At 43.9% G+C, this 25,352-nt stretch overlaps 1 protein-coding gene across 9 annotated transcripts in view; it reads left to right on the forward strand.

Moving 5' to 3' along the window:
- The window catches only part of KCNMA1 (potassium calcium-activated channel subfamily M alpha 1), a 748,747-nt gene that overhangs the window by 642,365 nt on the left and 81,030 nt on the right, over positions 1-25,352 (forward strand). For all 9 annotated transcript variants that reach the window (XM_043476447.1, XM_043476438.1, XM_043476446.1 and 6 more), the window contains 3 exons: positions 2,364-2,457; positions 19,465-19,588; positions 24,613-24,837. In XM_043476447.1, coding sequence (XP_043332382.1) covers positions 2,364-2,457; positions 19,465-19,588; positions 24,613-24,837 — 443 coding nt within the window. The remainder of the gene's footprint in view (positions 1-2,363; positions 2,458-19,464; positions 19,589-24,612; positions 24,838-25,352) is intronic.

Raw genomic sequence — 25,352 nt, forward strand, 5'->3', positions numbered from 1 at the left:
GGCTTGTGTGGTAAGAAGAAAAGAATTTCCACCTCCTACTAGATCAACTCACATGCACACGTGTTGTTTAGTGCATCATGCTACTCAACTAATCTAGGTCATCTTGAACAAAAGACAACCATTGCAAGATGACTTTGTATTACATGGGTAGTCAGCGCAAGACTTTCTACCCCATCCCGAGGTGGGGAAAGTGCAAAAGTACACTTACGCTATACACATTCTCTGTCTCTCAATCTCACTCCCTTTCTACCCTATCATTGTCTGGGATGCCTGGCCCCTCTCCTACGAAAGGAAGATAAATGCAGGTCAAGAACAGAGTGCCTGCTTGCTTGCTGAGAGATGCATATCACCTTTAAGTGATTTTTTTCAATACCATTTATGTGGCTTGTATTTATTTCCTTTAATCTTTTAAGTGCTGTTTAGTCTCTGTGATTTGCTGTGGATACTCATTTCTGATAAGATGCGATATCCTTCCAGCCACATAGTTCCCTCCTGAAGACCTAAGTGACTGATACGGTTACAGCCTGAGTCGGGGCCTCTGGCGGGTGGGTGGGGTTGGGGTGGGGGAGGGAAGACCGTGCAGGGGGAGCAGCAGGTGATAGAGTGTAAGGGCTGAGGGCATTTGCAGGTGATTTGTCTGCCTTTATTTCTTCCGGTCACACTGTCACTTCCAGCTACATTCTTGTTCCATTTCCCTGTGTCAGCCAAAAGTTAGACAACCCCAGACTGACAGTAGAATAAAGGAATGTACCAAGGGTGATACTTGGAAGCATTTAGAGGGTAGTTGGATTATCATGGTCTTCCCTGTTGACCAGACTGTAAAGAATCTGCCTACAGTGCTGGAAACCTGGGTACAATCCCTGGATTGGAAAGATCCTCCTGGAGAAGGGAATGGCTACCCACTCTAGTATTCTTGCTTCGGAAATTCCATGGACAGAGAATAGTCCATGGACGGCTATAGTCCGTGGGGTTGCAAAGAGTCAGACATGACTGAGTGACTAACACGAACACTGGATTATTATAAACTCTTTTGGGCCATATATCATAACATTAAATGTATTTAGTGTTTTCAGGGAAGTACCATATCATGCACGTTCTGATATGGGTCTTCCTGGATAATATCAAGCAGCTGAGATGGCATCTCTTCCCCCACTTAAGCCTTGTACACCTTTAACACCTATCAAGCTTCTTTTGATGTTGTCGCTGCTAATATTTCTCCTCTTAGCTTTAAGGTAACTGCGTGTCATTTTAAGTTTCAGGGATGCTTCCTCCCAGTCTGTATTGCAGTCAACAATAAGAATCCAAGGATCCTGTTTTTCCCTCTTGACATTACAGCTTTAGCCCTAATCGTGGGGGTGGGGAGAGGAAGACTAGGATTTTGCTGCTGGTGCCCTTGGGTGACAGGCTGGGTATGCACCTACTAATTATCAAGCAGCTCTCTTAAAAGAAGCACAATGCAGGCTAATACATCTCCAGAGCTTATTAGTGGGTGTCTTTGGGCAAAAGCAATAGAGTATGCTATGTTGTTTGTGAGCAGAGCTTCACATTGCTTAGCAATCTGTGTGGTTTAAACATTTGGAAAACAACCTGTGGTTTCCAATACTCTCTGCTGCCCTGCTTTCCTGCAACCTCCCCGCAACCCCCCGCATCATCAGAGATATCATTCAATGGCAACCTCCTCCTTTGTTTGGGTGCTTGCAGCCCCCTTTCTCCCATCTTAATGAATTGAGAAAAGACCCCACACACACAGCCCCACAGGCCCTCTCTCCTGGGAGGTGGAGGGAGAAGAGCTGCACTGGGCTGGGATTCTTGAGCCAGAACCCACCAGTGTTCCCAGTCCTGATGGACTGAAACATTGGCTGTTAAGGCCTCCAGTCCTTGCCTCTCCAAGGCTCTTTTCCTCTGGCGTGCAGGAATTAGGAACCGGTTTTGTTGGTTCATTTGCAGAAGCAGCCAGCTGGCAGCTCTCATGCCGCTGCTTCAAAGACAGCTCTGTTTCTGACTTTTGGTCATCCAGCAAGGCAAAGGAACCAAATTGAAATCTAAGCAGAATGATGGCGTGTTCCCATATATACATCCATATTTTTGCAATTTCTGTTCTTTCTATCGGCAGGGTGTTTATAAACTGTTTTAGTCTTTGAAAGTGCATGTTTAAATGCTGGAGTGTTGAGAGGTGATGCTCTCACCTCCCTTAAGCCGGGCTCTTGGACTAACGCCTTGGTTTTTGTCATTGGGTCCTAAGACACGGCCATGAATTCCTAGTGAGTGACTGAGCCGTAAGTGTGTGTCCTTTGATATCTTGCCTGTATTTCACAGTCTGCCCTCAAACTGTTCATAATCTCATGAGCTGCCTGTATTTCCAGTTGAAGATGAGCAGCCGTCGACACTGTCACCCAAAAAAAAGCAGCGCAACGGAGGCATGCGGAACTCACCCAGCTCCTCGCCCAAGCTGATGAGGTAAGGATGGATGGGGGCCCGGGCTGTGCAGTGGGTCCCCTGGTGGCGGACCCCCCTCTCGCTCCATCTCCTCTCATCGCCATCCCCCCCCCCAACCCTCCGGGGCCCAGAGGCTCTCCTCCCTAGCAAGCTCGCAGGGGAGGAGGGGATGAGATCGTTAGATGGCTTCTTAAAGGCTGGAGTATTTATTCTGTCAGCTTGTCAGCAGTTAATGATAGAGCTGAAAAAATTCTGTCATGAAAAACAGTTTGAAAAGCTGTTTGAAAAATACATAGGCTTTAAAGTCTGAGCTGTCACCATGTCCCGTCTCTGTGTAGTTCCTAAACAGCAGTGGCACTAATGACGGCAGCAGCCAATCAGAGGGACGCATGTGGTTAGTTTGCCTCCGGCAAGTCTCTTTCTGCTGGAGTCCCTCCGAGGACTGTTTTCTGTACTTAAGGCCATATGTGAGATGTATCATCACAATCAAAAATGAACCTGAAGATTACCTTCTCTTTATCCTGTCGATTGAAATCAAATTTCTGTTAATTGATTTTGACTGATAAAAAAGTCTAATAATCTGTGGACTTGCCAAAGCAAAGTTCAAAAGTAATCTACTTCTGCTCAGGCTAAAAGCAATATTAATTATGAAATAGTGCTTGTGAGCACTCTTTTGCTCTCTTTCTCTCCTTCCCTCCCTCCTTCTGTCCCTCCCTTGCTCCCTTCCTTCTTTCCTTTCTTCCCTTCTCTCTATCTTGACTGCAGCTTCCTCTAGGAAAAGGCAAGTGAAGCTAGTTTTCAATAGACTTCTGTTGGTTCCTCTTCTTGGCTTCTTCATCTTCCCTCTCTCTTTTTTTGGTCTCCGATTCATCTGCCAATCCTAGTGCTTATTTCCTTCATCATCCTCACTCTCCAGCACCTCAGTGAAACAGGAATGATTTCAGGTTTGCACTGCTTTCCCTAAATGTTTCCTGCCATGGAAACACCTGCCATCTTGATGGTGCTTTCTTCTTCTCATTGCCATTGGCCACTCTCCTCCCTTTGATGACTGATATAAAAATCAGGATGAATTCCTCCTCCTCCCCACCTTTTCCTAGCTTTAGCCTCTTTCTGCCTCTCCACAACCATCTTTCTAGGATGGAGACAGGGCAGTCCTTCATGTGGTCGAGAACACAAGTCCCAAGAGAAGACTCACCCAGCCCCACGTCCTTTTCCATCACAATCCCCTCTTCCTGTTCAGTGTTTCCTGTTTCCCATTTTCTCAGTCTTGCTTGGGTGCTGCTGATTTACCTGCTTGTTTACAGTTTATGAGGAGAAATAAAACGTGTCAATTGCCAAGCCCTTGTTTTTCCAATGCCATTTGTCATGCTCACGTCCATTCTCTATTTACTCACCATTAGGTGATCGCCTTATCTCATGCTAATAGTTTTATCCACTGAAAATAGAAGCCCAGGCGCTTTCTTTTTGCCTAAATTTAGTGAAGCAAATAAATAAATAAAGAGAAGTCTGAAAAATCTGAAACCTTTGGAGCCAAATTCCCTGTCCCTGTTTGCTATGTAAAGTATGGCTCATTTCTTTGATCTTGAGTAATAATAATTCTGAGGAGTTATACTGTTTTCATATGCTTCAAAGCTGTGTCAAAGTTTTGCTGCTTAAGGGTACTTCTTTATTCTGTTGGCTCTTGGGTACCAAGATGACAGGTCTTCTGTACGAGGTGGAAGCTTTTTTAAGTCGTAGCCTTCAGCAAAACATCAAATTACCAAATCCGGGGTAACATACTTCTACACAAATGCCTTTCCTGTAGATATATTATACCCTATATATTAAATACTTTAGTGTTACACGCTACATTTTATGTGCAATAGAAAGTGATGGTTTGAGGTAGCCTTGGGGGGACTTTTTTTCCACAAGCAGAAAAAGCTAGTATATACCGTATCAAGTATGGTTTTTACAGGACTTTCTGCCCGAAGGCCTTTGTAAATAAGTAATGATCAACAGATTGGCTGTGGGTTTTTGAAAAGCATGCCTGTGTCAGTTTGCATGATGGGGGAGAATTTTCAAAGTGGGTCTTGCTTTCATTGCCTGTCGGAGAGGGGCTGAGGGAGGCAGTCATCCTGGGCTGGGGCTGTCTGCTCTGCGGTACATCAGAATTGCTAAACGTGGGTCAGGCGGTGAGCTGAAACTTGCCGAGCTACAGAACTCAGGTTTCTGGCGTTGCTGCCTCTGGGCTGCTGCTATGACTGTGGCTGCTGTCGCTGGAGCTCTTTACCCCGCCAGCCCATGACGACCTCGATCGGTGCTCAGTTGGAACGGGCTGTCCCGTGACAAGTCAGAAAGTCTTAGACATTCCCCTCTTTGACCGCAACTTTCTGTGTTCCAGGTACTTTACAGAGTCAAGATGGTAGTCTGTCTGTGGACACTCCACAGACTCTGTGGAGCCCTGTCGCTGTTGCTCTTCATTTCTAGGGTAGGAATGAAGAGCCCGTGGGTGGTTTGGTTTGAATCCCTGACTCTGGCCATGAAGTTGCCAGGACTTATTTTTCTCTAGCTTCATCTTGCTGATTGACAGGAAACAGTCCCCCCCACCCTCCGCCACATCTGCAAACATTCCCTATCTACTCTACAAGAGATGGGGCTCACAGGTCCTATTCCTTATGACCTGAAACATCCATAAAGGAGGCTAATGACTCATTTGAAGTGGGTGTTTCGACATGAGTTTGTGGCTTGCTGCTTGAGCAGAATCAATCATCCTGAATGCGGGCGGGTTTTAGTGGCCTATGGGCAGTGATAGGAAACATTCTGAGAGAAACTGGAGAGCCCAGAATGGGCCGGGCTGGGCTCTAATTTACCACTGTGGCCTCTGCAAATAAAACAGACTCCTGCGTGAGGGGTCCTTGCAAGCCATCTGCCAGCAGGAAATGCATCAGGGACTCCGTACTAATGGTCTTTGCCTCCCCTTTGTTCTGGTAGCAGGCCTACCCTGGCTTCCACGTGTCACTTCACTCTCTGCACCATCATTAGACGAACTGCCTTGCTTGTTGTGTCTGGATCCTGAGGCAGTATGTTTTTTCAGTTACCCTGACACAGAAAACAACCCTCACAACTAGACTGAGCCAATGGCAAGCATCTGTGCCCCAAGTCAGGGATCTGTGTGTCATGATAGAGACCTTTGGCTTCAGATCCCTCAAAGGAGCAGACTGGGGAGGTGACCAGGGCCCTATTATTCTTCTCTCTGTTGGTCTCTTAACATGGACTGGTTTAAGGAGCCCCTCCTAGCTTTCCTCTAAAATCGCCAAGCACCTGTTGCCCAGTTCTCCCTACTCAGTGAGTGTGTGCCCTGTAAGGAAAGCTGTGTCTTCCTTCCATTTAAGGCTCTAGAGCGAAGCACTTTGTCTCTGAATAACCAAGTCAAGGTTTCTTAATTAGTAAGGAATCTAGTAAGGAATCTTAATCTAGTAAGTCTTACCTAATTGGGAAGATATGAACCTAAATGGTTTAGTTTCCAAACCCATTTTATTCACTGCTTCACTCCTATACCTGCTGGAGGGAATAGGGTAGTGCTCAGGCCTTTGCAAGTGGCGCAATGTGGCTGGAGAAAGAGGTTCTTAGAGTTGACAATATGAGAGTGTTCTGGCTTCATTCGGGTGCTGTCAGATCCCATTAGGGCTTCCCAGGTGACGCTGGTGGTAAAGAAGCCCCCCTACCAATGCAAGAGATACAAGAGACACAGGTTCAACCCCTGGATTGGGAAGATCTCCTAGAAGAGGGCAAGGCAACCTACTCCAGTATTCTTGCCTGGAGAATCCCCATGGATAGAGGATGGTGGGCTATAGCCCATGGGATAGCAAAGAGTCAGACACAACTGAAGTGACTTAGCATGTACGCAGACCCACTGACTATCCAATGAAATCTATCTAGAAAGACTTTCTAGGGGAAAAAAAGCTCATTGGACACCATTTTGACCACAGTTGAAGGAGATTCTTGGATTCTCTGAATCCCAGCCCTGTTCACTATCACATTCAGTTCATTTCATGACGACCTTCAAGTGGTTGTCTTCACAGATGCTTTTTGGCTGCTGAGAAGATATCTTCAGAAGATATCTTCAGACCGGTATGGGGAAAATGCCCTGGCTCCTTGGCTCTGTCCTTAAATGCAACCCCAAAAGGTTATACCTTTCAGCTGCCCACTTCTATTTCCTTTCTCAGATTAATTTTTATCTGGGAAAGGTTTAGAGAGAATCTACTGTACTCAAGATGTTGTAGGTCTTTGTGGGTGTAAAATTAAAGTGGATTATAGTCCTCAGATAATATGGATTTAGTGAAGTTGAGTGAAAGTCACTCAGTCATGTCTGACTCTTTGTCACCCCATGGACTGTACAGTCCATGGAATTATGCAGGCCAGAATACTGGAGTGGGTAGCCTTTACCTTCTCCAGGGAATCTTCCCAACCCAGGAATTGAACTCAGGCCCATGTCTTCAAAAGGCTCATGGTTTAATGTGGGGGATAGACAAGAATATACAGCAAAATAGAGTAAGGGCAGGGTGGCGACCTACCAACATAGGCTATGAGAGCAGAGAGAGCCCTCATTACCTCTAGTTTGGAAGGCTGAGCCTGGGCTGTGAAGGATGGGGAGAATTCTTGACTAATAGCACTTCCCACCCCTGTCCACTGTTTACCAGGTGCCAGGTATCATTTCTAGAGCATTATGCCTGTTATTTCATGGTATCCTAACAACATGAGGAGGGACTGCTGTTTCCTTTTATGGATAAGGAAATTGAATCACAGAGATATAAAGGGTAGTAAATCTAGTAAGTCTTACCTAATTGGGAAGATATGAACCTAAATGGTTTAGTTTCCAAACCATTTATTTACTGCTTCACTTCTGCACCTGCTAGAGGCAATAGGGTAGAGCTTAGGCCACTGCAAGTGGCTGGAGAAAGAGGTTCTTAGAGCTGACAATATGAGAGTGTTCTGGCACTTAGTCATGAAGGCCTTTCCTGTTGTAGGCTAGAACCTTGCAGGTTTTTGAGGAAGTGGAGGAACTTGTGTTTTGAGAGGATCGCTGATGATGGTATAAGGAAGGGTTTAGAAGCCTGCGTCTGGGAGGCTGGAGACACATGATACATAAATTCAGAGGAGTGAAGGGAAGGCTTATCCTCGCCTTGGCCTCTGCCAAGGTCCTTTGGGTACCAAATCACTCAGGGTCTGCTGTCAAACCATGGGCAGATATGAGTTAAACAGTCTTCCCAAGAAGGACATATAGCATTCCCGACATCAGTTACACTTCTTCCCTCAGGTGCTGGGGGACTTGGCATAAGATGCCATGGGCCCTGAGGATCTACCCAGAGTGTGTTGAGTAGACACTTTCCACAAAGAGGTAGCCCCCAGCCAGGCTAGTGAGGATAAATGACAATGCTCCAAACAGAAATTGAACACTGTGAAAGGAGCTTCATGTCCTAAGACCCAGGAAACATGAGCTGTTTGTTTTCTGAATGAAAGTGGAAATATGATTGGAGAAAAACAGATTATCTTCCTTGTGGGCACTAACTGATCATTAAGTGAAATAAACTCATCTGCTTGTTAAGTTCCATCCCCTCCCTTTTGATTCATACCTCTCACTGGGTCTTTTTGTTAGAACTTCCAGCTTGAAAGGTTTTAGTAATAGAAAATGGCAAAGTGGCCTGAGTCCACTCAGAGTTGGAGACAGAATGCCATTCTTGCGATTCCGTCCACTGAGCAGAATGAAGAAGGAAAGCCAGGACAGCTTAGCTAAGTAAATTCACCTCTTAATGCACAAACAAATCATAAGTGACAGGCCCCCACAGGACTGGAGAGGAAAGAAATGGTGGGTCTCATCCTCCCAGGGCTGGGGTGGGTTGGACATAGTTCCCTGGACACAGTGCATGGACAGCAGAGGGTCATTATCCCATCCCTTGGTTTCAAGAGCATCTTGTCCACTCTCCTCCAGGACTGAAGAACATGTCAGATCTCCTTGCTTATCTCCCAAACATAAAGGCACTAATTTCCTTCTTCCTCTGAGGACAGTGGCTGCCTAGCAAGAGATGACACACTCGGGAGCAACAGTTCTTGATTGCTTATTTGTTGGGCAGGAAAAAAAAATCGTGCAAGTAGAGATACAGAAAGTGTGCCCAGAGTGGCCTGAAGGCTTTCTCAAGGTGGCTCCCAGGATGGACATCTGGTGGGATTTGGGAGTGGGAGTAGGGGAAGCCGGTTCTCAGGAGAGATGAGCATTACCCAGGATGGTGGAGGCAATGGTGAAGGATGAGTTAAGGTCAGAGCCAGAATCCCAAAGTCAGGATCCTTGCAACATAGCAGGAAATAGACTCCACCCAGAAATGTACCCAAGAATGAGGCAGATCCATTGAGTCAGAACCATTTACGGTTCTGAAAACCCAAGTATGGGCCCTTTAGAGGAGACCACTTGAGACTCCCTCCAGTCTTCTCTGACTGGTGCAGCCAGAGATGCATGTATGTGACCTGCTGCTCCTGAATGTGACTCTGAAGGACTTAGTTACTATCTGCCAGGTTGCCTTCTGTGAAGTGGAAGTGATGAAAGCCAAGGAGGGTAGAAAACTGAAATATATGTTGTACTTAATAAGAATGAATATTTCATTTACTTTTTTATGCTTATTTGCTGATTAGCTCTTGGAGATAGAGGTCAGCAAGAGAGAGTCACTTGCATCCGGGTTAAAAATTTCCGTCAAATGTTGATACAACCCCTAAAGTTCCAGAGCGTCACAGAAAGAAAGTCAGAGCAGGTGACCTGGGTTTGCTTTAGTCCCCAGATCTGCATTCTCCATTTGAAAGCAGGGACTAGAGTGAGGCATGTAAGCTGTCTCCTTCAACTTTGCACTGACTCCCCTCCAAGGTCCCACTCTGGTCCTGTCCTTGTTGAATAGGACTATAACCTTCCAGTCTGTATGTTCCAAATAGTTGTTGACTATGATAGAATTGACTCTAACCACAAAGCCGGTCCATCTAGGTGAAACTTGACAACAATGATCCTTAAACTCTAGCATGCATCAGTCTGGGCTGCACTGGAGAATTGCATTTCTTAAAAGCTCCCAGGTGATGCTGAGGCAGCTGGTGTGGGGCCACACTTTGAGAACTGCTCCTTACGTGAATCAGAGCAGTGGGAGAAACTTCAAGTGATGGGGACCCTTCTCACAGAAATATTCAGACCTGGCATTGGAGAACTAAGTAGTTGCTTAGTTAAGAACATCTGTATTGACCACCACTGGACATCAAACATGAATAGTCTGTGCTGATCAGTTACAGCAGCTGGCTCTGGGCACCTTCCAGGTAGCTTGAATGGTTAGAGACATATTTATAGGGTCTCCGTCCCAATCATCGTGCCCTATTACAGACGCTGTTCCTGTAAAGTGGGAAACAGCACAAGAGCCTTGACTGTTCCCCAAACAAACTGTTACAGGAAGTCAAAGTTGAATGGGCTTTCTCTGGGCACTTTTCCTGGTCTGCTTGGAAGGGCTGTGGCACTCTGTTGAAGAGATAGTCAGAGACCAGAGATCATTCATCATCAGCTTCTCTTGGTAGTTGGTTGTTTATTGAGCATCTACTAAGTCCTCTGCTGGGTTCCAGAAATGTGTGGGAGAGTAAAATATGAGTTCCCTGCCCTGAAGAACATCACCAACTAATGGATAAGACAGTCATGTAAATTATTATCTCTGAAAGATCATCTCACTTCTGTAAGAGTTCCTAGCCATGTCTGCCTGAGGTTATGGAGGAAGACAGCTCAGGAGGAGCATTTGATACAAATTATGAGGCTTCAGAAATGTCCTGGTACCCTTACTATGGGACATAATAGATACTCAATAAAATCACTCTTACCACTGGGATGAAAGGCCTACAAAAGCAGGAGAAATCGCCCAATTTTATCAAGACTCCCATTTCCCAGGAGGACCACCTCAGGATTGGCCTCAATCTAGATGGGATGCCTGTAATGATAGGAAAGGCTGCATCACGTAAGTAGAAATGAGGTCCTGAAAATCAAACAAGGAAAGGAGACAATTTAAAAACCATGTGGTAACTTTCTCTTTCATTCCTTTTGTTTGGTTGGTTGGTTTTGGTTCCTTGTACTTTAGTATAAATTTCTGAAGTCCAGCACAGAACCCACTGCCACAGGAAAAATCTCAGATTCTCTTCTTAGGGAACTGTGCTCTTTAAAATATAATGCCAGCTTCCTCACAGCAAGTTTGCTAGAGAAGGGATTTGTGGCTTTGCTTTAGGCTGTTGTCTTCAAGGCAAGCTTTTTGTGTGTCTGCTGTAGCTGGGCATTTATTTCGCTTCCTGAGATTAATTGATGGCAAGTGGCATTCCTTGCTCTGCAAATCCTCAAAACAATGATCTTTTATTCTTTTTTTGAAGTCAGGCATGCTTAATTTCTAGCTGTGGACTTTGGAGGTGTGAGCTGAGATTCAAGAAGCATAGCTATGAAAAATTTAACTCACTGGGGCTTCTCAGTTGTTATAAAAATGTGGGTATTCCTAAATGCAGTCTTCAGATATCAGGACAAGACAAAAGCATGTCTAGCCTTAATTGATTATTGAGGCTCTCCTTAGCACATTGTCCTGACAGGGGCTCATGGGGAAATTTTCTACTGATTATTCACACCAGCTGTGCATTTCATAAATGCCCGACATGCTGCTTTTCCTCTCTTTGCAACATAGGGCACTGCCGCTTGGGGTACTGCAGTGGGGAGTGAACATGACCCAGCTGCTTCCTGCAAGTGGGAAGGCGTGAGGTAGGGACCATGCATCACTGACTTCCAGTTAAGAAGACTTCTCTGGGCAAAGCCTTGTTCTCTTCCCTTTAGCTGTGTTATCTCAGCCACATACTTAGCCACATTCTGTTTCCCATCCATGCAAATGGGTCATAATTACAGAAATTGCCTGTGTCATTGTGATGAGTACATCATAAAACGTAGGTAAAAGTTTTACCACAGCGACATTTATAAGAGCTCAACCCAGGATGGCTATTCATCTTAGTAGCAATAGTAGTAGCAGGAGAACCCTTCTTTATTACCGAACCACTATCTCTTCCCTGTCTCCTTTTACCATTATAAGAGCTACAAATATATGAGTAGATTCATTGTTGTTGTTGTTCAGTTGTGTCTGACTCTTTGTCACCCCTTGGGCTGTAGCACGTCAGGCTTCCTTGTCTTTCACCATCTCCCACAGCTTGCTCAAACTCATGTCTGTTGAGTTGGTGATGTCATCCAACCATCTCATCCTCGTCCTCTGTCATCCCTTCTCCTTCTGCCTTCAATTCTTCCCAGCATCAGGGTCTTTCCTGATGAGTCAGCTCTTCACATCAGGTGGCCAAAGTACTAGAGCTTCAGCTTCAGTATTAGTCCTTCCAATGAATATTCAGGATTGATTTCCTTTAGGACTGACAGATTTGATCTCCTTGCAGTCCAAGAGACTCTCAAGAGTCTTCTTCAATACCACAGTTCAAAAGTATCAATTCTTCGGCACTCAGCCTTCTTTATAGTCCAACTCTCACGTCCATACATGACTACTGGAAAAACCATAGTTTTGACTATATCGACCTTTGTTGGCAAAGTTATGTCTCTATTTTTTAATAAACTGTCTAGAATTGTCATAGCTTTTCTTCCAAGGGGCAAGCATCTTTTAATTTCATGGCTGCAATCACCATCTGCAGTGATTTTGGAGCCCCCCAAAATAAAGTCTGTCACTATTTCCATTGTTTCCCTATCTATTTGCCATGAAGTGATGGGACTGGATGCCATGATCTTTGTTTTTTTGAATGCTGCGTTTTAAGCCAGCTTTTTCACTCTCCTCTTTTACTTTCATCAAGAGGCTCTTTAGTTCCTCTTCACTTTCTGCCATAAGGGTGGTGTTATCTGCATATCTGAGGTTATTGATATTTCTCCCACCAACCTTGATTCTAGCTTGTGCTTCATCTAGCCTGGCATTTTGCATGATTTACTCTGTATATAAGTTAAATAAGCAGGGTGACAATATACAGCCTTGATGTACTCCTTGCCCAATTTGGAACCAGTCTGTTATTCCATGTCTAATTCTAACTGTTGCTTCTTGACTTGCATACAGATTTCTCAGGAGGTAAGTAAGGTGGTCTGGTATTCCCATTCCTTTAAGAATTTTCCACAGTTTGTTGTGATCCACACAATCAAAGGCTGTGGCGTAGTTGATGAAGCAGATGTTTTTCTGGAATTCTCTTGATTTTTCTATGAGCCAACATATATTGGCAATTTGATCTCTGGTTCCTCTGCCTTTTCTAAACCTAGCTTGAACATCTGGTAGTTCTCGGTTCACGGACTGTTGCAGTCTAGCTTGGAGAATTTTGAGCATTACTTTGCTAGCGTGTGAAATGAGTGCAATTGTGCGGTAGTTTGAACATTCTTTGGCGTTGCCTTTCCTTGGGATTGGAATGAAAACTGACCTTTTCCAGTCCTGTGGCCACTGCTGAGTTTTTGGAATTTGCTGGCATATTGAGTACAGTACTTTAACAGCATCATTTTTCAGGATTTGAAATAGCTCAGTTGGAATTCCATCACCTCCACTATCTTTGTTGTAGTGATGCTCACGAAGGCTCACTTGACTTCACATTACAGGATGTCTGGCTCTAGGTCACAGCATCGTGGTTATCTGGGTCACTAAGATCTTTTTTGTATAGTTCTTTCATGTATTTTTGCCATCTCTTCTTAGCATCTTCTGCTTCTATTAGGTCCATACTGTTTCTGTCCTTTATTATGCCCATCTTTGCATGAAATATTCACTTGGTATCTCTAATGAAGAGATCTCTAGTTTCTCCCATTCTATTGTTTTCTTCTATTTCTTTGCACTGATCACTGAGGAAGGCTTTCTTATCTCCCCTTGCTATTTTTTGGAACTCTGCATTCAGATGGGTATATCTTTCCTTTTCTCCTTTGCCTTTCACTTCTTTTCTTAGCTATTTGTAAGGCCTCCTCAGACAACCATTTTGCCTTTTTTTTGTATTTTTGCATTTTGTATTTTTGTATTTTTGGGGGATGGTTTTTGATCACCACTTCTTGTACAATGTTATGAACCTCCATCCATAGTTCTTCAGACACTCTATCAGATCTAATCCCTTGAATCTATTTGTAGTATTACAAATAGATTATATGGTATTCCACTGTATAATCACAAGAGATTTGATTTAGGTCATACCTGAATGGCCTAGTGGTTTTCCCTACTTTCTTCAATGTAAGTCTGAGTTTTGCAACGAGGAACTCATGAACTAAGCCACAGTCAGCTCCCGGTCTTGTTTTACTGACTGTATAGAGCTTCTCCATCTTCAGCTGCAAAGAATATAATCAATCTGATTTCGGTATTGCCCATCTGGTGATGTGTAAGCAAAGTATAAGGAACGATAATAATAATAATAGTTAACATTTAGTGAGGGCATGGTCTGTGTTAAGTTCTGTGCTAGGTGCATGCCATGTCTTCACTCAGACTGTCCTTAAGTTGAAAGAAAGAAAGTGAAATCGCTCAGTCATGTCCAGCTCTTTGCAACCCCATGGACTGTAGCCTACCAGGCTCCTCCGTCTGTGGGATTCTCCAGGCAATAATACTGGAGTGGGTTGCCATTTCCTTCTCTGGGAGATCTTCCCAACCCAGGGATCGAAGCTGGGTCTCCCGCATTGCAGGCAGACGCTTTACCATCTGAGCCACCAGGGAAGCTCTAATGATGACATTTAACACTCCCATTTTACAGATGAAGAAACTTGCACAATGTAGCAAGTAGTAGATGAGCCAAAATTTGAAGACAGACATTTCGGCTCTGGAGCCAGTATACATAAGCACTATTCTAAAGGAATAGTTGGTTTTCTTCTATCAGTGGTATCCACTTCCAAAACTCCCTTGGGGGATTAGCTCTCTTGGTTCCACTGAACAAATTAACTGGCTGGTGTCTTGGCTTCTTTTTCTTTGGATGGAGTTGTCAGAGGTATTGATCCTCAGATGCACAAGTTAAAGGCTAGGAAGCCTCCCAGGCCGAGTAGACCTAACGGGGTTTGTATGAGACCAGACTCTGTCATGAAGATATTGTGTACTTCTGGTATGTTTCCATGTATTCCTAAACTGATGGCAGGATGCTTCTTTCCTTTAAATGAACAGCTGAGCCCTAAGGTGCAAGAGGACAGCCAGGGTCATCAATGGAGTGACATCTGGTCCATTGTGTCCATTTTTATTCAAGGTACACAACTGTATTAATTAGTTCAGGCTGCCATAACAAAGTCTACAGACGAAGTGTCTTCAGTTCAGTTCAGTTCAGTTGCTCAGTCGTGTCCGACTCTTTGCCACCCCATGAATCGCAGCATGCCAGGCCTCCCTGTCCATCAGCAACTCCCAGAGCTTACTCAAACTCATGCCCATCGAGTCAGTGATGCCATCCAGCCATCTCATCCTCTGTCATCCCCTTCTCCTCCTGCCCCCAGTCCCTCCCAGCATCAGGGTCTTTTCCAATGAGTCAGCTCTTCACATGAGGTGGCCAAAGTATTGAAGTTTCAGCTTTAGCATCAGTCCTTCGAGTGAACACCCAGGACTGATCTCCTTCAGCATGGACTGGTTGGATCTCCTTGCAGTCCAAGGGACTCTCAAGAGTCTTCTCCAACACTACAGTTCAAAAGCATCAATTTTTCCACGCTCAGCTTTCTTCACAGTCCAAAAAAACAACAGAAATTAATTTTCTTATGGCTCTAGAAGTTGGAAGTTCAAGATCAAGTTGTTGGCAGGGTTGGTTCCTTCTGAAGCCATGAAGGAAGGGTCTGTTTCAGGCCTCTCTCTTGCTGGTAGATGGCCGTCTTCTCCTTGTGACTTCACATCATCTTCCCTCTGAACGTGCTTGCCCGAAGTTCCTCCTTTTGTAAGGACAACAGTCATACTGAATTAGGGCCTGCACTAATGACTCCATTTTAACTGTTACCTCTTTAATGAGCATATCTCAAAATACAGTTACAGTCTGAGATGCTAGGAGTTAGGACTACAACATATGGATTTTGTGGGATGAAAGGGGATACAACTCAGTCCGTAACAACTACACAGCAGATATCCTTCCCTCATAGTTTCACCCTAAAACAAGGCATGTAGGTGGTAAGTAACAAATGAGCCTTGAATCAATTATGGTCCATTTGGTGGTAGTTGGGATTACTTTGTGAGTTGAGGAAGCATATAAAATAGTTCAGATGCGAAGGGCGGTATCTAGGATTGGTCCTCAGTTCCAACTAAGCCTTTAAAAGAGTTGTCTGAGAATCTGTGAAAGTGACTCTCTTCGTCATTTTGTAAACTAATAATGATGAGATTCTCTGTTCAGGGAGGTTTCTGATGGTCCTCCATTCCACGTATAACAAACTGCCTTATTCTTCTCCTGGGCCTCCCCTGACCAAAGCACTATTGATTGACATGCTCAAGGAGCAGAAGTTCCTGTGGAATGACTGACTCTTTACTCTTCACCTATGTCAGAGATCTCTCAGTAGCCTAAGCCAGCCTATGTCACGTGCACTGATGCAGAAACAGACATGATGAAGAAACGTATCCTGTCTGGCCCAGAGTAGTGACAGACTCTCATGCTGCTGGAATGATTCACATTCTAAGATTCCTCCCAGACTTCTAGTGAATCTAGTTAATGAGGAGCATTTCTAGTCATCAGTCTTCAGTCCTACTTATCCTCCATCTTTGCTCCAAAAACAACTTTTCTATGCTTACTGCATGCCCTCCAGCCTTTAATACCCAATAGTGGTTAAAAAATACAAACTCTTTCCAGGTACCTCTTGTTCATTGAGAGAACAGTGCTTCAAATCTTAAAGATCTAGGCTCACCTAACATTTACAATGAAATCCCCTCTGTATCCACAGCTCCTTAGGAATGTCTCAAATGATGAGCGATCCACTGCTTTGGGAAACAACTCATGTCATTTAAAAATTACTTTCCATTTGAATGACATTTTTCCTTTTTGGAAACTTGAGTTTGGCTCCATCTAAATCCCTAGTCTGAGCTCCATCGGTCATACTCAATCAGCTGACCCCATCTCTTCCACTTGACTTCCAGTGCACATCCTAGTGCCACTTGGGAGCCTTGCCTGAGTCTTCTGTACCTTAGGTCAGGCAATACAACATCTCCAAGATAACATCTTTTGTTTGCATCTTCTTTGGGGCCTCAATCCTCTGAATGGCTTCTAGTGGATCATGACTAAAACAGGCTGAGATTCCTTCTCACTTTTCAGGGCTCAGAGCAAATGTTACCTTCTTTGCAAAGGTCTCCTTGATCACTCAGATACCAGGCAATTGACAACTTTCTTGGTATTCTCAGACCACCTTGTACATTACTTCTGCTATAACACTTGCTGCAGTGTATCACAACTGTTGATGGGCATTTTCTCTCTTGCTCAGTGTATGATAACCCTTTCCTTAACAAGGGACTGAGCCTTCATCATTACAGTCTCTTCCGTTCTTGGCACAGAAGAGGGGGTTCAGGTTTACTGGTTGCTTTACTGATTCAAGAAACCAAAGGTCAAATTTCAGGTACCATGACTGGTCAGAAATGGAAATATATTTGTTCAGGGAGATTTTTGACAGTCTTCAGATGATCCTCTTTTAGGAACGTCCTGGACAACTTATATTTAAATGATCTTGGGGCAGGCTGAGAGGCTTGCAGGAAGCAGAGTGCAGCGTGGTTTACCACTGAGACCTCCCTGATGCTTCTAGATGTTCCAGCACAAATCCTGGCTTGCAGCTCTAGTGTCAAATAATATGTGGGGTACCCAAATCCTCACCCTAGTTAATGAGGCTTGACATTAAAAAACTGTCTTTTTCTTCTCATTGAGGGGCAATTGATCATCAGACTTGCTTGTTTACTTTTCTAAGATGAGTGTTGGAGACCAGTATAACCAAGAGATGTTCCTCCCAAGAAAGATAGGAAATCAAAATGTATCTCCTCCCTTTCAAGGCACATATTTTCCAAAAGGAATTTTGGCCAGCTTGCTACATCATTTGCTTGCTTGCTAATATTATATGAATATAAATCTTGAATACATTGGGGGCAGGAATACTCAGAAGTATTCCCTGAGATAATACTTCCTCTCCAACCAATAAACAAACTGACTTTGTATCTTCAGGGAAAATTTGTTAAGACTCTCTTCCAACTAAAATACATTCTAGGGCTAGGAAGAAAGAATTTATTCTGTTCATTTTCTCAAACTCCTTCTTTATGGTGAGTAGTGGATATCTATAGAACTCTTAAAAATTCTTCAAGGACAAAAATATTCAAGTTTTCTCTTGCCATGATCTGTAACCCATTATTATCAGCAACTGCCTTTTTATTTTAGCATTTTTGGCTGAGTTCAGTGTTTGAAAGGTGACCTGCTGGTTTACAACACCTTCAGACTTTGCATCAACCCAGCTACTGAGATGTTATTCCGAGCTGATTGTTCTTCTCCTTTTAAGATCAGATATGACTGTTCCTGTAGTAATCTAGCACGTTCATGGAAGATAACTTTGTAGGATTGCCCTGTACAATATTTGTCATTTGGTGCAGCCTAAAAGAAAATTCGCAGGAATAAATAAATGCAGGGAGAGTCTTCCCATTTTAAATGGGATTGGAAGGCTTGCTAGGAGGGCTGTGGTAGGGATCCTGAATGTTCATTTCTAGGTCTCTGGACCATATCAGAGGGACTGCTATTACACTATGTTCCAAACATACAGATGAGAAACATCAGAGAAATTTCAGAGGAAGAAATATTAAGAACTAAAAGTTCACTTTTATGCTTGAAATAGATGGTTTAAAAGGTAAAATAACTTTACAGTAAACTTCTGGAGTTTCAACTTATTTATATTTTCTATTTCAAATTGATGAGATTATTCCGGGGAAATAGTTCCACTGTACAGATAGGTAACTATGCCTGGGATACTGTCCTAATTTTCCATGGTCATTGTTGTAGACACTCAAAATACCTCCCTCAAAATGGAGGTCCAGAATCTCTGTCAGAGATAGAATCTAGACCCAAGATGCAGGATTTATATTTCTTATGCTGTAAGCTTGTTAGAGCTGCCTGACTCTATTGTAATTCTTACGGTTGTTGGTAAGGCTCTGCCAGTCTGCTGGAGGGGAGGCCTCTACAGAGACATCTTTTTTCTCCACCAGTAAATAAGGCAAGAGCAAGTGAATGTAGCTCTGAGAATTCAAGACAAGTTTATTAAGATGCCTCTGAGCTCGAGGCTCTCATCTATGGAGGGAGTGTGGCAGTTGGGAGGTGAAGATGCAGGTGGGGGGAGTGCATCGTTGGACAGTGAGTGCAAATACAGTTGTCTAGGCAAGGAGAGAGGGTGTTGTTTAGTATTGAAATCATGTATTCCAGATGTGGGCATTTGGTAGTCAATCTGCTCTGAAGTGACATGCTGCTGAATCTTTAAAGGGCTTCAGCCAGGGAGAGCAAAATCTGATTGGGCAAATTGCTAAAATATTTAAAGTGCAGCCTGTTAAAGCTTTTACTGCGAAGAGCATCACGTCAGAAGTTGTAGTCAGAAAGAGCGAGTAATTGGCTTTCCATCCTCATGCCAGTCAGTCAGCATGAGGCTCTATTCCTATTCTTTCCTCTTCATTGCCAATGCTAATAACAACCCTTTGGGTGTGTGCATGTGTGTGTGTCATGGAGAGACTGGATAGCTGGTAAATGAGAATAGGAGGAGTGAGACATCCATAAGAAGGGAGACTGAATCCGCAAAGTGATGTGAAGTCCATTGTAGAGAAAGGGGAATGGGAAAGAAAGGCAGAATTACTACCTGACACAGATCACCTGCACATCCAGGAGGTGATGGGGGTTCAGGGCAGTTATCTTTCACAGGATGGGTTCTGCAAGTAAAAGATTGGCCTTCAGTAACAAGTGCTTCCTCCGCTTCTCCCATCTCCTCTGAGATGGAACTCAGGGGGCACTTTCCATTTATAATTTATCACATTTTCCACTTAAGTTTTCCTGTACTTTTCTCCCCAGGCATGACCCCTTGTTAATTCCTGGCAATGATCAGATTGACAACATGGACTCCAATGTGAAGAAATATGACTCTACTGGGATGTTTCACTGGTGTGCGCCCAAGGAGATAGAGAAAGTCATCCTGGTGAGTGACAGGTTGCAGAATCTGTGCCATCCACTTCTGTCCCAAATTATATTTGCTGTGAATGATGTTTTCCTAGCTGGGTGGTGGGGTGTTTGTTCCTGGCCCTAATTATTTTTGGTAATTAAGATTCAGGACATATGTTGAAGCAGCTAGAACTCTTATCAGAGCATGACCTAAGAGTGGAATTTTCAATCTCTGAATATGTATTGGCTCATAACCTTAGGGTGTGAAAACCATCGTGGGAGACAGTATGTACCATAACTCCTGCAGGTGTGGTTGTCAGGCCAGAGCCTGCCTGTGCATTTGCTGTGTGGCCTTGGATAAGTCCTTTGAAGAATTTGCACTTCGTCTCTTATGTGTAGGAAGATGGGCTGAGGATGACCTTAATTCACAGAATTGTAGTGAGGATTAAAACCCAACATTGGACTCCATAAACTTACCTATTTTTATTATATATTAAATGCCATGAAGAAATCTGAATGCTAACTGTATTATCATGTGTTTATAATAGTGTCTTGTATCTTTCTAGATAATAGATTTGCATATTTGTGATCCTTCTTAGCTCACAAGGTAGCAGGCAAATCCCACTGATGATGACAAGGATGACCATGGTCCACCTCGGAAAGGCTGGAGCTCATAGCCCCGTTTCTTGGTTGACTCATCTCAGTAGCAACAGTGGGCTTCTTCTGGTCTGTCTCAGGAATGTCAGAATAGATAATAATGCATGCTATTCTTTTGGAGAAGGCAATAGCACCCCACTCCAGTACTCTTGCCTAGAAAATCCTATGGATGGAGGAGCCTGGTAGGCTCCATGGGGCCACTAAGAGTCGGACACGACTGAGCGACTTTACTTTCATTTTTTACTTTCATGCATTGGAGAAGGAAATGGCAACCCACTCCAGTATTCTTGCCTGGAGAATCCCAGGGAAGGAGGAGCCTGGTGGGCTGCCGTCTATGGGGTCACACAGAGTCGGACACGACTGAAGTGACTTAGCAGCAGCAATGCTATTCTTTAGACTTGTCCTATTAACAGCTTAAGGTTTTATGCCTACATCGGCTTTCCTACCCATGTATTGTCTTGCTAATCCATGAAAAATGGATTAATAATCAGGAAGGTCAGATGGAAAGGTTCTTCCTCCCTAGTGCTTTCTAATCCTCAGATTGCTGAGGCCTGCTCCTTTATGTCAGCCAGGAAAATCCTATCATTTCTGATGTTATGGCCACCGTTCCTAAGAAAGGATGGTTCCAGTTCCTCAGAATGCCTTTGTGCTCTAATCCACTAGGTTTTTCCCTGTGTTTTATCTGAATATGTGTGTGACTTCTCAATTTAATTATAATCGAGCATTAAGAACCAACACAGCTCTGTGCTGGAGGCTGTTTGGGAGGTGTGAAAGTTGCAGACAAAAGCATAGAAAGTCAGAATTCTCAGGAAGCAACCCTTGTCCAAGGAGTGCAAATGGTTCTCATTACAAAGCTGCTGCTTTTGTTTATATTCTGATGTTGTATCTGCCCCACTTTTGCTCTGGGGATATAAACTCATTCTGGTGTTGCCCACCTTGGGGCATGTCAGAAGCTGGGTTGACATTTTGGGATGCAAGCTTTCAGTGGCTTGCCTAGATAATCCTGAGAAGTACATGGCTGACACTCAAAGCACCCTATCGGCACCAAAGAGTTTAATGAGGTGAGTTACTACTTCTCTTACCTGAAAATAGGATCATTTAACAAAACGTTTGTAACAAACCTATGATGTGTTAGACACTTGCTCTTTGTTGCTAAAGATACAACCCCTGACAACAGCTGGTCTCATAGATCTTGTAATCTAGTGGGGACAAAGACCAGATCTCAAGATAGACAATGACTATGTAATAACATTTTAGATATTGATAAAATGCTATGAAGAAAATAAAATGGGGTCATGGGCTAAATGAACCCTGAATATCCATTGGAAAGACTGAAGCTGAATGTTCAAAACTTTGGCCACCTTATGTGAAGAGCATTGGGAAAGACCCTGATGCTGGGAAAGATTGAGGGTAGGAAGAAAAGGAGGCAACCAGAGGATGAGGTGGTTGGATGGCAGCATCACTGACTCAATGGACATGAGTTTGAGCAAACTCTAGGAGATAGTGAAGGACAGGAAAGCCTAGCGTGCTACAGTCCATGGGGTTGCAAAGGGTCAGACAGGACTCAGCGACTGAACAACAACAGCAATGTGGGCTAGAAGGGGCTTCCCAGGTGGTACAGTGGTAAAGAATCCACCTGCCAACAAAGCAGATGCAAGAGACACAGGTTCGACCCCTGGGTCAGGAAGATCCCCTGGAGAAGGAAATGGCAACCCACTCCAGTATTCTTGTCTGGGAAATCCCACAGACCAAGGAGCCTGGAGGGCTACAGTCCATGAGGTCACAAGAATCGGACGCAATGAAGCGCCCACATTTGCATGGGCTAGAAAGGGACTTGTAGGTGCTGTTTAGACAGTGTGGTCCAAAAAACCCTCTGTCAAATAACCCTCTCAAAGAGATGAGAATGATTATGAGAGCCAGCTGCATGAGGCTGTAGGATGTTTGTGGATGTAGGCCACTAACTGCTTTGGGAGTTAGACAATTTGTGATGGCTATAATTTTGAGAAAATGACCATCTAATTAAAAGATATAATGTACCATGAAACAACATATTAAAAGCTAAGCGTGACAAGATACAAAGCGCTGTTTCACTCTAGTATGTATTTAAGTGGCCAGGGAAGTCTTGTGAGGTACAAACAGGTTGAGCTCAGAAGGGGTTAATGGCTATGAAGGCCCCACATGGACTAGGCCTTGAAGAATATATAGGAAAAAGAAGATACACCTGAGTAGTTTCTCCATTGGGTCTAATATCTGACTGAATCAGTCTCCCCAGGGCTACATCCTGGGAATTGGGGTCTTTACCAGGTTCTCCAGGTGATACTGCTCTGGTTGGTCTGAGGATCTGGTGCGTTGGACACCAGATCTAAGCTCCTGGGATTAGCACAGTGAATGGCTCCTCTGATAACTGGTGCTTTCCCTAGCTCCCATGTCTAGATTTCCGGCCCCTACTCTGAACTCAGTTTGTATTTCCCAGGCTTCCTGAAGGGAGCTAGCCTCCCAAATGACCTGGCCAAATAAAATTAATCAGGAGTCCCATCACAGCACGTTACAGACAGGTTGACCCTCTGCTAGTGGTACCTAGACATGCATGCTCCATCCAGCCGAGATAACTCACTCATCCATGAAGCAGTGATGGGGACGTGACTCCCTAGCGGCTCCTCCTTGGTCACCATTTATAAGACATGTTTTATGGCCTGCATCTTAGATGTCCCTGTACTGTTGCAGAGAGAAACCAATAATGGTGACAGCCCCTGCTTTATTCTAACGATCAGGGAGTAAAAGCTAGCTTCTTCCTCTCCTTGGGGGTTACTGTAATAACCCTGACATTGTCATGAATTGCAATATTGGCATTTAAACAATCGATACACTGGTCAATTCTAGAGATTAAATTGAGCAGAGTTTGATATGTGCAGTGGACATTAATATGCCTCCCCAAAAGCATTGTAAGCCACATGGGGCCATCCAGACATGCAGTGGGTGGACTGGAAGGAAGAAAGGAAGTTGAGAGGCATTGGGCCAGAAAGAGAGGCAGAGAAAGACCCACAACTGGCCTCCCGTGTTGCTCTTTGCACGAACACAGTAAGCAGAGGGGCCAGCAGGGACTAACGGTTTAATTGTCCTGGGAAGCTTTAACTCGGGTGCTTTTATTCTTTCATTTGTCTCCTTTGTGAAGTACAGGCCTGGAGTTGGGGGAAGATGGGGCTGTCGCTCTTGCTGTTATGATCCTTCTCGTGGTTGTTTGGGAGTCTTCCTCTGACGACTTAACACAAGTGGTCACTCTAGTTGTGTCCTTGGAGACCCTAAGGCAGCAGTAGATAGTGGTCAGCAAGCTCTCTCTGTAAAGGATCATGTAACAAAGAATTTAGGCTTTGCTGGCCATAAGGTCTCTGTCACAACTAATCACCTCTGCTTTTGTAATGTAAAACCAGCCATCAGCAATACCTAAATCAGTAAGACCAGCCGTGTTGTGATAAAACTTTCTTGGAATTTGAACTTCATATAATTTTCATGTAGTATGAGATATTTTTCTTTTTATTTTTTGCCAACAATTTTCAAACATAAAAACCAATCTTTGCTCACTGGCCAGAGATAAGCAGGTAGTGGGTTAGATTTGGCCTGTGAGTCATAGTTTGCTAACCCCTAGCTTTGGATATCATTTTCTACCTTGTGATGTGGTAATGTCCTGTGAGATCCCATTGATGAGTCTAGAATTCAAAACTCATCTCTTGAGCCAAGGCCAGCATGAGTCTGACTATTTTATCATCATCTCAGCAACAAAGGAAAACAGTTTTATCAACACTTTCCTGGAAACTAAGACTTCCTTTTCCAAATGACATCAGTATTGCTCTTTCTTATTTCTCTCCCTGAATGCTGTTCTGTGTATGTATGGCATATCTTCCTTAAATCTTTTTTAAAAGAAAGTAGTGATGTGTATGAATATATATTTTTGTTGTTGTTTAACCACGAAGTCGTGTCTGACTCTTTGCAACCCCATGGACTTCATATTTATTACATCAATATAGTTTATATACATATACTTGAGTTATATCCCTGGTGGCTCAGATGGTAAAGAACCTGCCTGCAATGTGGGAGACCCAGGTTTTATCCCTGGGTCAGGAAGATCCCCTTGGAGAAGGGAATGGCTACCCTCTCCAGTGTTCTTGCCTGGAGAATCCCATGGGCAGAGGAGTCTATCGAGCTAAAGTCCATGGGGTTGCAAAGAGTCAGACATGACTGAGCAATTAACACATGGCATGAATATAACATTGAAGGAATAAAAAATAATGGTACATAGTAAGCACTCAGTGATTGTTTACTTGTTATTTTACAAGAATGATTTTCTAGTCCTTTCCACAACCCCACGAGGTCTCCTCTCCAATGCTTGTGCTCTTCTCCCTCTGGCAGACCCGAAGTGAAGCTGCCATGACCGTCCTGAGTGGCCACGTGGTGGTCTGCATCTTTGGTGATGTCAGTTCTGCCCTGATTGGTCTTCGGAACCTGGTGATGCCACTCCGTGCCAGCAACTTTCACTACCACGAGCTCAAGCACATTGTGTTTGTGGGTTCCATCGAGTACCTCAAGCGGGAATGGGAGACACTACATAACTTCCCCAAGGTTTCCATCTTGCCTGTAAGTCCAGGGTCACATTATCAATGCTTTTTTCTCCTTTTTATTCACAAAAGAGAAATCCCGGATGAATATAATGGTTGTAGCTTTGATCATGCCTCTGCTTCTTCATCTGGTTATGGGCCTGAGGACTCAGCCCTTCCCCTACACTTTGTCTAGGAATATCCAAACCCTGAGAGACCTTATTAAAAGGAATTTGCAGCCAAGTTCAGTCACTCACCAGACATGGAGTTTAGCTGGTATCAAATGTATTAACCATATCAGTGTCTAAACACTTTCTCTCTTACCTACCCAAATGCAGTGCTTTGCAATATTATAATGCTTATAGTGGAATTTACATATGGAACTATTTATATCACTTTATTTATGGCATTATAACTGCTTGGAGAAATCTTATTTTATCTTGATCTGTTTTTAACTAAATGTATTTAACAGAAGTCTTTCTTTCTGCTGTGCAGAGGACCAACCCCTTCTGCTGGCCAACCCCTCCTTCCATCATAGTCGTTTAGAAACCCTGT

This window comes from Cervus canadensis, chromosome 8 (genome assembly GCF_019320065.1).
Source record: "Cervus canadensis isolate Bull #8, Minnesota chromosome 8, ASM1932006v1, whole genome shotgun sequence".
Taxonomy (NCBI): Eukaryota; Metazoa; Chordata; class Mammalia; order Artiodactyla; family Cervidae; genus Cervus; species Cervus canadensis.